We start from the raw sequence: 13,886 nt of genomic DNA, 5'->3' as shown, positions 1-13,886 counted from the left end.
TAATTTTATATTATATGCTAATTACTAATTAGTATAAGACTAAATTTTAAAATCCTATTACTCATTATAACCAAATAATATAATATTTGATATAACATAAAATTAATGTTATAAACCTTAATATAACATTTGATATAACATTAAGAATTTTAATTTTATAACATAAAATTAATATAACAAAAAATTCTAATCTTAAACATGAACATTTGTTTGATCATATATTATTAATATAAACTATATATATCAAGAATAAATATATCTTATGGCAAAATAAGTTATAATATATATTCTTTTTCATAAATACATTTCTATACATTTGATCATATACACTCATTAAAAAGTGTATGTAACCATCATATAATATATTATCATTAGCATATATGTAACCACTAGCGTATTAATTATTATCACTAACATATATAATCAAATATATAAATAAGTTAGACACTAACATATTATCACTAGCATATTATCACTAAAATATATAAATTTTAAATAAGTTAGACACTAACGTATTAGTAGTAGGGGTCGGCTACACTACATGGCATACAAGTGATCGAAACTTAAAAGGGAGAGCTAAATTGAAGTGGTGCAACATTGCACATAAAAAAAGAGCAACCAAAGTTTTACAAAGCTACAATCGTTCACACTTCAGGGTGATGCCGGGTTGCATAGGGGCTGAGCTGGGGGGCGCAAGGTTGTTTTCGAGGTGCTCTAGGTTCTGAAATATACCAAAGAGTGTTAATGGATGAAGAAACATCCCAATAAAGGAACAACAACTCAAGAAACTGCCTTGTCTGTGCGATGTAGAAACAACCAAGTGTGGTGCAGCAACGCAAGGGGCTTACCTACTAGTGGAGGCTGGGTGGAGGATTTGCTGGAGAAGAACACTAGAGGCTGTAGCAACCTTAGTAGGAGAGGATGTCTTACATGCATGGAGGGCTTTTTACAATGATGTTGTAAGATAAATGTATTTTTATAAAGTAATGTTATTTTATAAAGTGTTTTACAAAATTACCCATCATTTAACATATTGTTGTGAAATATGTTATGTATAAATCATTTTTCTTGTATAAATATGTAGTTCCAGGCATTGTTTTAAACATTGTACCGTATAGGCCGATAGGGCCGAAATATGCCATACCGGCCACTGGTCTGGTACAGGTATTACATATATTTCGTACCGGCCTAAATATCGGCTTGTATTTCGGCCCGTACCGGCTGACATTTCAGCCTTTAGTTTCTTTTTCTTTTTTCATTTTTTTAAACTACAAGCTCATTTTTTTATTCTCAATTCAGACTAGGTTATTTATAATTGAATAAATCTTTACAACCTCCCAACACTCCACACTCCATATTTTTTTTAATTTTTATTATTTTTTTCTTTTATCAAATATTTATTATATGAATAAAAAATAAAAAATTTGAAATAATTTTAAAAAAATAAATAAAAAAAATAAAAAAATTTAAAAATTTAAAATAATATGGAGTGTGGAGTGTGGTGAAGGTTATATAGCAAAACTCTTTATAATTTGAGAAATGATTTGTACAAGCCCCAAATAGACAAGCCCCATACAAGCCTTTGTAAAAAAGTAGACCCCACTTTAAAAAAGTGTAAAAAAAGCTATTATTTATTAGTGTGACCCATTATTTTATAAAAAACTTGTATAATGCTTGTCTATTTGGGGCTTGTATCATTACTTATATTTATATATAATATATTCATATATCAACTATCTCAAAACGGTACCTGTATCGAAATATTTCGTTCTAGTGTCTTGACTGATACGACGTCCGGTATGGTATTCAAAACTTTGGTTCCAGGTCTTGGTAGTTTATAGTGAACTGGGTCAAGGGTTTAGGGGAACGGGTTGGACTCATTTCAAGGGTATTGACTCTAGGGTTGGGTTGGATCATGGGTCGTAGGCTTTACCTTGGGTCCTTTGTTTTAAACATGCGCTTGGATCACTAACCAAGTACAAACCAATCCAAATTTAATTTCTAAACCCAATAACTTAAGGCCCTAAAATCCTTTTGGGTCCAATTCCAATCACTTTTAATTATCCACTATAAATTGAATTTAATGCCTAATTAAAATTCCAACCCAAACTAGACTTCTTAAATTAAAACCCTAAAAAAAAATAATTGCTTATAGCTAAATAAATAAGTAGCATAAAATAATAATAATTTCTCTAAACTTTTTAGAGGTGTTACATGTAGACAATGAAGAAGCTAGCCCAATTATATGCCTGAGAGATTGTCAGACTACACGAGGTATGAAGGTGATGGTGTCTGGTAGAGATGCTCAGTTTACATTGAGGCTTTGGAAGAGTTTAAAATTGGCTGTGTGGACCACATTGAATGCTTATCATATCTCTAAAAGAGATGGTCAGTTGGAGCTCAAAGGGAGATGGGTTGATCATTTGCCATCGTCTGCAACAGAAGTTACCAATATACCATTCCATGAGGGATACTTGTAAACCATAAATTGAGAGAGAGAGAGAGAGAGAGAGAGAGATTGCATTTTGCGCACCCAAACTATAACAGTGTTTCAAATTGCACCTATAATTATTAAAATCAACAATTTCGTACTTCAAACAACCAATTTCTTTCAATCCACACCCTATGTTCAATAGCCTCCTTAATTCTTAAAAAACCCAAAAATTTTTGAGTGAATGTCTAAATACCATTCTTAAAATTAATTAAAAAATAATAAGACCGTTTGAATTCAAAAAATATATCAATTCATCTCATCTCATGATCTAATTATTAAATTTTCAAACAAAATAAAATAAACAATTCAACTTTTTTTAAATTTTAAAATAAAAATAATATTAAAAAAATAATATTCTAATAATATTTTATTCAACTTTCAATCTTCATCTCATATCAATTTACTATCCAACTCTCTCCTAAATTTAACTCAAGTTGGCAAGGTGGGTGGCTTAGTGGCTATTGATAATACAAAAGAAAATTATGTCCTTTTTAGGGATAAATACTTTTTTACACCCTCAAACTAATAAGAGTTATGTCCCTTTTACCATCAAACTAGTAAAATTAATACATTTTGCAACTTCCAATGAATGGGTGAAAAGTGTCTAAGTTATGTAGGGTGAGACGTGTACCTCTTCCCCTAATTTTCATTAATTTCTTAGGCCATAATTGAATTAGGGTGAAAATTAGGGGTGATATCTGTATAGTACAAGCCACATTACTTAAGTATGATTATTGCATTTTCTTAACCTCCTATATAAATGTTGGTCTTGGAGGTCAAAACAATCCAATAACTTTAAAACAATTTGAAGTTTTGAACAAATTGTATAAAACTATATATAATATATTTATTCATATAAATATTTATATAAATATTTAAAATTTATTGATTTTAGATATAGTGGAGCAGCTGGCCGGGGCGGAGTCCCACTGGGGTTAGCCCACCTCCCATGCATGTCCCTGCATAGGCGGTGCAGGATAGTCCACCCACCCATACGAAGCGGGATGGATGGGGGCGGGGTAGCAGAGTGCGGGCCCCCTTGCCCACCTTTAGTGAAAATTGTCAACTTTAATAGTTTGAAAATATAATATGTTAATTTTAGTAACTTAGAATTAAAAAGATAAAATTTAGTGATAATTTGAACTTCTTGGTTTGAAGAGTCTCTCCTTTTTTTCAAAAAAAAAAAAAATATATTAGGATTATTTTAAATTAAGGATAATCATATAAAACTAAAATTATATTTAATAAAAGACATGGCCTGATTTTTTTTAAAAACATCTCATCTCATCTTACTTCATCTTATTTAATTATTACAATTTTATTAACTTTCTATAAAATAAAATAAATAATTCATTCTTTTTAAATCTTAAAATAAAAATAATATTAAAAAATATATTCTAATAATAATTTATTTAATTTTTTAATTTTAATTTTAATTCATCTCATCTCATTCACGAAAACAAACGAGCATACCTTACTTAGCTGACCCGACCGGATTTCTCCCGTCCTCAGCCCCAACTCCCCATTGAATACTGGTCCCGCGCCCTTCGACCACAACGACCACCGGTTCTGCTTTACAGGACAAGGAACGAGATAGAGTTAACTGGTCATAACGGTAACAACAACGAAGCTAACACCATTAGTGTGGAGCAAATTTAGGCAGGTAAGCTGTTTGTTGCCCCAAGTTTTCAATTCGGTGGCCACATTTCACTGGATTTCCCAAGTTTTCAACCAAATTGTCGAGGAAAATAGCCTATTTTTCGTTTTTTTCTTTTTGAAATTTTGATACCTTTTATGGTTTAGAGCTCACCCAATGTTGGCATGGCACCGAGCTCTGAAAGTTTGCTTCTAGCAATTGCATATGTGAGCCCCCTTGGACTCTAGAGTTTGAATGTCATGCCAAAGTGGGATTTGATCCTAGCACACAGAAATCTCGATAGGCCTATTCATTCAAATCAAACCGTTCAGACTTCACTTGTTACTCTTAGTATGAATTACAGAAATGTGATTATCGGCGATTGTTTTTGAGACTTCATAGTGTGAATCCCACAGTGCGCTTAGAGCCTATCAACAATTGGGATGCCTATGAGCTCATTCATTCGGTTGAATTTGATCTGAGATTAATGCTACCTTGCTCATAATATCAGTTTTTGCACCCATATTTGAAGTGATGGATTTAGCTTTTGCGTCTTCATTGTACCCGTCGAATGGAAAGAGAGCCGTTTCTGAGGTTAAGCCTTTTAGCTCTACCCTTCGTAGAAAACTGTCCTATCAGAAAATATCTCCATGTCTCGCAACTGTTGCTGCCCAAACCAGTCAGGTTTCTCTTCTCAACCCTCTTTTTTCGGTTATTTATTTGTTTTCCTCTTCCAAGTCATTGTTCTTGCATAACAAATGTCTTGGTTTGGTTTTCAGGCATATGACTTTGTGTTAGAGAACAGAAAGCATGATCTATTGGGAGCTATTCAAGACACGCAACGGGGCCTCGCTACAACTGCTGACCAACGCTCTTCCATCGAGGAGGCCCTGGTATGGTTTTGCTCAATATCTTTGTTTTCAACATACTCCTGCTTGTTAATTCTACATCCAACATTGGATGCTCATTTAATGACAGTTAGGAGCTATAAGAGGTGATTCGTTCAGATACTAATTTATGGATACACAATTGGCAGGTGAGTGTGGAGGGCTATAACATGGGTTCTCCTATTGACATGGTGAAATTGGATGGCACATGGCGCCTGCAATATACTTCTGCCCCTGATGTTCTTGTTCTTTTTGAAGCTGCTGCTAGACTTCCTTTCTTTCAGGTACTAAGAATTGAATCTAATGTGCATTTCCCTTACCAAAGTATGCAATTAAGCAACTTGTTTCAGCTATATTTCTGACCCGTGTGTAGCTCTTATGCAATCCCTATTTCAGTTAAAAAATGAATATTACCAGTAACCAAATTACATGATGGGTATTGAAAAATGAAAAATAACTTGTCTGCCATATTTTATTTTTGTTAAATATGAAAATAACTTTTAATGATCTTTGTTTGCCTGAAGATGTTTCTATTTCTACATCTTGGGTTAGCACTTCATGTAGAGACTCAAAGAAAGCCCAAACCGCATCTAGTTCCATATTCAAAAAGGAGTAATCAATGTTAAAATTTGAGCCACTTAAATTATTATAAAGAGCAAGAACTTCTTCCACTCAAGTAATGTGGGATCATATTCACCACCTTCATATACCCATTCTGCTTATCATAATCTCCTCCCCCTTAATCCTTGAAGTTCTCATTAGGCCATTCCATCATAGGTGGCATGACTCAAGTCCCACACTTTTAGATAGGATTGGCTCTAATACCACTTGTAAGGACCCAAGGAAAGCCCAAACTGCATCTGGACATATAGTCTTATTCGAATCATTATAAAAAGCAAGAACTTCTCCGTCTCAAATAATATAGGATCTCATTTACCACCTTCTTATGCTCAATCTGGGGTATTATACTTCATGTCTAAAATTATGATTTTTTTATTCCATCTCTGTGCCTATGACATATCAATCACATGAACTATTCATTTCATTCTCTAGATGCCTTTCCCCTATTACATCATTCAAATTATTTTCTGCATAAATGCGGAGCTTAGGTTGGGCAAATTTTTCAAAAATTTGAATGTCGGGATCAATCAAATGGAGGCATTGTACGGAATGTTGTTCGATGGAGTATTCCAACTTTGTTAGAGGTAAACATCTGCCTTTCTTCCCTCCAACTATCCCATTGGGGAAGTAATCAAGTTATAGATCTGATGCCAGGAAACTTCATTTTGACAGGATTTTTTGTCTGATGCTTCTTTGCTTTTTAAGTCTTCTTTCTCTCACCTACACACATACGCACTGCAGGCACGCATGCGCACACAATATCAATATGATTTGAATAGTTTATGTGCATTAATAGGTTCCCAAATATGTTATGACCGTGCTGAATATTGCAAAGAAACTCTTTACTTGCACTTCTGTTATTTTCTCCTGGGCCATTCACAGCAGCGAGTATGAGATTTCACATTTTAGTCTGGAAGATTATATGAGAAAAACAGCTTCTGTTGTTTTTGGTACTGAGGATGACTTATGCCAAACTCTGTATCCCGTTCATATTGACAATGATTAAGATGTAACAAAAGGCGAGGCAAAATGTGATGCCAAGTATCTGAACGTAGAGGAAGAAAAAACAGACACCATCAGATGTGGCTTTTTTCCTAGAAATAGTACAACTAGAATAAACCAAAAAACATTAAAATCTGCAAAACTGTAGGCTAAAGAAAAAAGATCCCTGGAGAATGTGCTTATCTATTTTTCACCTTTTTATTTTGCTCGTACTAATTTGATCCCTTCAAAGTTCCTTCAAGTCAAATGATATCACCCAGGTACGGCCCCTTTCCTCTTGCTCGAACATTTCATCTACCATGCCTCAAGGAAACTCTGAAGCATTTGAGCAGCCACCTAAAACACCAAGGGAAGAGGGAACAAAGGAAAAATACAAAATAAAGAGGCAACCTCATCTTGAAGAACTTGTGTGTGCACGCATATATGCAAACAAATAACATTGATTATGCAAATACGTACATAATTCTAGTATTCTACTACTTTTTGGTCAGATGTTTTAGTCAATCTTGATCGTGTAAGAGTATAGCCTTGATTGTGTGGAAACTGTGGAAGAATATTGAAGATTGTCCAAATCTTGAGGTTGTATTCAAGATTGTGGTAAACGGATTTTTTTTTTTCCCTCGTTGATGGAACAAAACTTCTGCAGGTTCTTTGGAGTTGATTTCATGGTTCTTATGTTTGCAGGAACAAGAAGGTGCCACTCTACTTGTATCGGCAAAATTTACCACAGTTTCTTTGCGCAATATCTACCTTCAGTTTGAAGAGGTTAGTTTTCATACCGTTCATGAAACATGGCTTCCAAAATAGCAGAGGTATAGCAGTTGTGATTGTTTCCTATTATTGTGATGGACTTTCCATGGAATATTGTTAAAATTATTAAAAGATTAATGTGGCATATGCTCTGTGTTTTCCTTCCATATGTTATCATCTTATTTGTTTTGTCAATTATTTTTCTTTATTCCGTAGTTGATGGAAAATTTGTTAGGAAAAATGAAAATTGAAGCTACAGTTCAGCTTCTATTGCCTATGAGAAGACATCAGCTATTTTGGTTGTAAGACCAAAAAGATTAAACTATTGTGTTCCATTCTTGTTCTCATATTCAATTTTGTTGGAGTATCTAGCCCCATAATTTTATGACTGGCCACCCCAAAGTTCTGTTCGCAGTTAGTGTTAAGGTGAAATGTCAGGTCCTGTCTTGGTTACTGCAATCCTTTTAATCTCCTTTTGTTGTTAATGGGAGCCTGAGCATCATATGTAATAACCTCCCACCTACAATTGTCTTGCCACACAGCTGAAAATGGTTTTTATTTCCCTCAATCCTCTTCTGATAGTCCTGAATTTCTTTTAGAGCATCATTGGTTTCTTCGAACAAAAATGGAGGAATAAACGTGAAACGATTATTATTTTTTTTTATGATGGGTTCATTGGGTTGTCGTGTGTATTTGTTCTCCACATCCCAACATAACAGCGGATTTCTGCAGATCGGGTAAGTTTGTTGCTCATTAGATCTGTAGTTGTTCCATTTGGTCTAGCTCAAAATGTGCTAGTCAAAATATCTGTTGTTCAATTTAGATTGATTAAGAGAGAGACCTGCTATCAGTAAGCATTCTTATCAAATTTCTGATGAGAACCACTTTGTGTCTCATGCTCGACTTATATCGCCACTTCATTTCCAGATCTTACTGCTATTTGCTGCTTTAGATTTTAAGCTTGAAACCAAGCATTAAGGCATGACATCTTTGCAATCAGATTATATAAAATGGTTGGTCATTCAAGGAGACGATGAAGCTCTTGTGATCGCTTCATCATCACCTAAGATTGTTGAAAAATTAATATCTATTTATTTAACATATCAACAAAAAGGCGGAGCCCTTGTTCCTTTTGGTGATACTTCATTAAGATAATCTGTTACTTCTTTACTTGCGAGGACAAACTACTTGATGTGTGCTTGTTCTGAATTAAGCTAAATCTTTCTATTTATTTTTGGCAGATAACTGTTCAAAATATAAATATCAGTGAAGAGCTGCAAGCTTTAATAGCTCCGGCAATACTACCACGGTCATTTTTAAGCCTACAAGTAAGTTATCCACACAAGTTATCACATATTATTTCAATCTTTGATAACCAGTTTTGCTTGCAACTTCATGTATCGAACAAATGGGTCCCAAATCCAGTTTATCTTATCTCCAAAACCTTTGGCCAGTAATTGGCTATGCCAAGCACAAGCTTACTATTAAGAGGATGTGGTCTTTGTTATATCCTATCCTTTTTCTTGACTTTTACTTGGTTGACTCTGTTGACGTAAGTAATTATCTAAACTACTTGAGAAATTCTGCACTTGGCTGTTGTGCAGATCTTGCAGTTTATCCGTGCTTTCAGAGCTCAAATCCCTGTAAGAGATCCAGGAAGGTAGGTCAGGTTCATTATATTTTCATTATATAAGTTACAGTGCTTCTTGTACCTTGAGTGTGAATGCTAAGCGTGTTTGAATTGCAGACAATCAGTAGGAGGACTGTATTATCTTTCTTATTTGGATGATAATATGCTTTTGGGTCGCGCCGTTGGCGGTGGAGGAGTATTCGTGTTTACCAAAGCTCAACCTCTTGAATGATGAGGGCTGAGTTCAACTTATGTTTACTGATGGCATTAGCATTTGTACACCAGAAAAGCCTGAGTTTGGATATGGAAATATGAGGACTACAACATTGAGGTGATCTTCCTTGGATTTTATATAACAAATACTAAAGAATCATTAGAAAGAAAATCTCATATATACAGAGGGATGGATATTAATGAAAAACAGCATTGATGGGAGATCATCCATGGCTGCAGTACAGGGAATGCTTATTTGAGAATGCTCAAATGCAGCGCTGTTATTGGCAGAGGTAAAGGAGTTTGGTACTACCAAAACTATGTATACCATTAGATGTGGAGCATTTGCAGCTATATCTTTCACAACATGATTAAGATCTGGAGATTTTACCCAAAGCATCTAAACACTAATGTGCAGAGGATATAAATAATAATTGCTAAACACTTATAATTAACAATTCATAATCTATGATAAAATTAGTTATTTTATCTAATACAAGAACATAACATATTAAATATCATCAATTGTGGTACCCCGGCCGGAAATGTGCCCGTGGAGACCGGAGATTGACGATCCGATCTGTCACCACTACATTTTATTCAACCGTAGAGTATTTGCAGCAGAAGTTAAAGCTAGATAATAAGGAAAGACGGTACTATAACTCCAATCTACCTTATAACATATTCACAATCATCAGACATAATATATATTTACACAAAATCCCACTCTCATTAATATTAGCAATGTTGTTTTACAAAATGCCCCTTTACAAAACAATCTGAAGGCGCGCGAAATATATATAATATATGTGTGTATATATATATATATATGTATATGCACGAGAAATTATTTATACAATTCTCAAATAGACAAGTCTTATGCAAGCTTTTGTACAAAATTGCTTTACTTGTTAGTACAAGAACACGTGACTTTCCTAAATCTTTACAATTTCAAATAATGAAAATGACATGTTTGTAGGTGTTACATATATATACATATACATATCACACTTCTTTTTTTCCTAATCAAGCATATTATATAATAAAAATAGAATTACAAGAGTTTAAGGTGGGACTTTCCTACTGTCAATAAACATAAAACATCTAGGGAATTTATCTAGGGGTAGCCATCCAAAAACAAGATTGGTTGCTGCCCATTGCGCAACTGATCAGTGCGCATATCGATTTTAAGATCAATGAATTTTTGCTAGTTTTCATCCTTGATGATGACGGAGGATTTGTTGAATGTCTGCAATAATGGGGGAGACTTACCATAACAGTGAGGAGTCAAGACTTTCTACAGTTGTGATGACGTTTTGGGCGTCGCCTTCAATAATTGCTAGATTCTAATGAGTGGCCATTTTGGAAGCTAGCAATACCGCTGAAGCTTCAGCTACTAGTGAGTTTGAAGTTTGGATTTTTTTTTTTTTTTTTTCTATTCTAATTTCCAGGATATTCCCTTCATGGTTCCTTTAAACCACTGATGCCATTGAGAAATTATTTCTGATCGCTGCATCAAATGAGAAGCTATGAAAATTTGAAGGAGGAGGCTTCCAATTTTCTTCTTGCTTGTTTTGTTTCTTTTCCCATGCTTCTTTGTATTCCTCATAAATTTAACTCAGTTCACTAATTGCTTTTCCAAGAGATAGGATAGTCTGATTATAGACAATATCATTTTGTTGCCTCCAGATAAAACCATGATAATTACTACAAATAGTTGGAAGTGGTGTTTTTCCTTGGCTCGTAGTCCCATTGTTTGTTCAGGATATACAATCATTCTTATCTAGTATGAGATGGAGCTGATGGGCCAGTTTGCTAGATTTAATGGCTAGTTGCTTTGTTGCTATATTATCCAGTTTATTGGGCACTCTATGAAAATATGTAGCAAAGTTTCTTCCGCATGGCTGCACAGTGGACATTTTGTTGATTCAAGTAGAGGGACAATTGTGCTGATCCTTGTTTTGGTAGAGAGGATGTTCCAGAGTAGCTTCCAAAGCAGTAGCTTGTGTCGGTCATGGATTCTTAGGCTCTAGATAGGCTTGAAAAGCTCCATCATTATTGATTGCGGTTTAGAGCCCTGGTTGTTGAATGTTACATGATAAGCTAATTATTTGTCCAATTGCCTATGGTTGATTTTTCAATATGGTCGTACTAAAACACATGTGAAAAGGGCTAACAATAGGGATGGATGGTTATGCATGTTTGGCCGACTTATGAAGCTCATGCATATGTGCTGTGTGAACAAAGCTTATCAACACTAGGAAAATTCCTCAACATGTAATACGAACATCATAAGAATGGCACAAAGCACACTAAAGGCATATATATATATATATATATATATATAATTAATCACGAAAATGACAAAGATTCAAGGCCCCAACTAAAATCCATATTCTTGCAGAATATGGCAAGGCAATATCAGGAATTGCAAGGGTGAAGGGGAGAGATATGCACACAAGATACAAAGTTACTTGTAGGGCACCAAACTGTCGAGCCTTTCGCATTGACTGAAAGACATGTACTGCCGATATGGGCTGCCCACCACTCAATCGGTGTCCGAAATTGGCCAAATTCGAAATGAAACTCAGGGAGGAATTGGAAAAGTGGAGGATGGGGAGGAGGCGAGTTGGAAGTGTGTTTGCCAGAACCACAATAGAGGTATCACATGCAACGTGTCTTGTACCGGCTTTTTCTCTGAAAATGGTAAAAGATGGAGACTACTATCGACGACTTTGAAAGAGGAGGAGCCAAACTAGTGGATGCGACGAATCGAATGGCCTTTCGTCGAAGGTTCTGTCCAGTGGAGAAGAAATGGAGTGGAAGAGGAATGGAATCTGTGGATGAGGAATCAAGGCCAGGGAGAAGGTGAGTTTTAGTAGGTTGTGAGAATGGAGTGGATGTGACGAATCAAGGTTTGGGAAGATGGAGAAGGGGATTAGAATTTCGGTCTGAGCACTGTGAGGTGTGCGGGAATGGAAGAGAATCTTTAGTGCCTTCAATTTGAGTTTTGGCTTTCGAGGGCTTGAGAAAGACAATTTGGTGCATTATGGTGCATTGTGTTGATATATCTGCCGTTAAGGCACAAACTTCCAACGGAAAAAATGTCGCAAAATCATTGTTTTTATTGTGACGAACTATTTCCGCGCAATAGAGTAATATATTGCTGCAAAAAGGGGATGAATACCCATAAAATTAGAATAGTGGAAGTTGCTATAAAAAGCGATCGGCGAATTCAAAGTCGCTACAAATAGTATGCTATTGCGGTGATTACTATTACAACGAAAACAAATTCGCTACAATAGCTTTATTTTCTTGTAGTGAGTAATAAATATGTTACATCTTATATAGTGAGATAAAAGTGTGATAGTAATGTGGTATATAAAATTTTTCTTTACAAATTTCTCATATAATCTCATTGTTTATTTTATATAATATTTAAAAATCTCAAGAAACATATATTTTATGTCTCCTAAGAAAGTTTTACAATTTCTCTCTCTCACTCTCAATGTGGAATATATGATTAGGCGAATATGAACGTTGAATTTACAATCTATTTGTTTAATTTGGTCCTTGATGATGCTGATTTGACATATTCTACGTTGATAATGTTGTACTATCTCAAGAAGGTAGATCAGCACAAATATGATAAGAAATGGTAAAGATTTATCTGATTGAGATAATAGTATTTTGGTCATAATTGTGGCTACGAGTATCAGAATTGCGCATATGACCTCAATTTAGAAATCTTTTTTTAGTGCGTTACAGCAAGTAGCTCATGTTTTGATCCCCTGATCAATCGTTTTTCCCTTTTAATCATCAATTTAAGTTATTTTTCGCCTTTTATGAAAATATTTTGCTTTTACTTTTAAAGATTATTTTGATTTGGGCTAGGTTTTTTAAAATATTATTATTTTATTACGTATTTTAATTTTATGCAATAATTAAGATTTTGTATTTTTGGACAAAATTCTCATAACTTTAGATTATCATAATTATTTGAGCCTAGTTTGTACGTTCCAGAACTCAAATTCGAATTTTATCAATAATTTACTTACAATCTTATCTTTGTTTGTATATTTTCCAAATCTCAATCTCTAATTCATTCTATTGATTAATCAATAGTTAGAATAATCATTGTTAACGCCATGTTTCACACGCTTTTTGGCCAGATTCTGACAACTCAGGTATTTAGAAATGAGCCTGCAAAAGATATGAGAGAAGACAACTAAGAGAGGGCGGCTTGGGGTCGGGGAGTCTCCGATGCCAAAGTTAGTAAATTCTCTTGGAAGTTATAAATAAGTGAAAAGTCTAGGGATTATATAACTTTCTTGTACCTAGAGCTTGCTATTTATACCATAGGTTTGGGGAGGTGCAGATCATGTTTGTTTTCATGGAGTTTGTGCCCCTCCTACTATTCATGCTGTCAAAGTCCTTTAATGCAGCGTAGCTCTGCGACGGTATCATTAATGTGGCTTGTAGCTCGAAGAATTGTAAAGTTTGTATATTTTAAAAATTTTACTTCAATTATGAGATATTCATCTTTTGTCATGAAACAAAAAACATGAATGAATAATTGTCATCAGCTCTCACACTCCCATCCTAGAAAGTTGAAAGCCAACGATCCAACCTCCATCAAGAATTGCACATTGC

At 34.6% G+C, this 13,886-nt stretch overlaps 1 protein-coding gene across 3 annotated transcripts; it reads left to right on the top strand.

Moving 5' to 3' along the window:
* The first annotated feature begins 3,977 nt into the window (after nucleotides 1–3,977).
* Nucleotides 3,978–9,496, top strand: LOC109004246 (probable plastid-lipid-associated protein 10, chloroplastic). Of its 3 annotated transcripts, none has more exons than XM_018982735.2 (9): nucleotides 3,978–4,157; nucleotides 4,663–4,814; nucleotides 4,910–5,023; nucleotides 5,167–5,301; nucleotides 6,127–6,222; nucleotides 7,325–7,405; nucleotides 8,632–8,718; nucleotides 8,995–9,050; nucleotides 9,138–9,496. In XM_018982735.2, exons 2-9 carry the CDS (start codon nucleotides 4,665–4,667, stop codon nucleotides 9,250–9,252), a joined length of 834 nt encoding a protein of 277 aa, XP_018838280.1. In that variant the 5' UTR covers nucleotides 3,978–4,157; nucleotides 4,663–4,664; the 3' UTR covers nucleotides 9,253–9,496. The 3 variants fall into 3 exon arrangements, with proteins under 3 accessions (XP_018838280.1, XP_018838278.1, XP_018838279.1); XM_018982733.2 differs by having other exon boundaries at nucleotides 4,642–4,814; XM_018982734.2 differs by having other exon boundaries at nucleotides 4,547–4,814.
* Nucleotides 9,497–13,886: the final 4,390 nt, after the last annotated feature.

Source organism: Juglans regia, chromosome 7 (assembly GCF_001411555.2).
Source record: "Juglans regia cultivar Chandler chromosome 7, Walnut 2.0, whole genome shotgun sequence".
Taxonomy (NCBI): domain Eukaryota; kingdom Viridiplantae; phylum Streptophyta; class Magnoliopsida; order Fagales; family Juglandaceae; genus Juglans; species Juglans regia.
The sequence above is the reverse complement of the archived record's forward strand: the minus strand, read 5'-3'. Positions and strand labels throughout refer to the sequence as shown.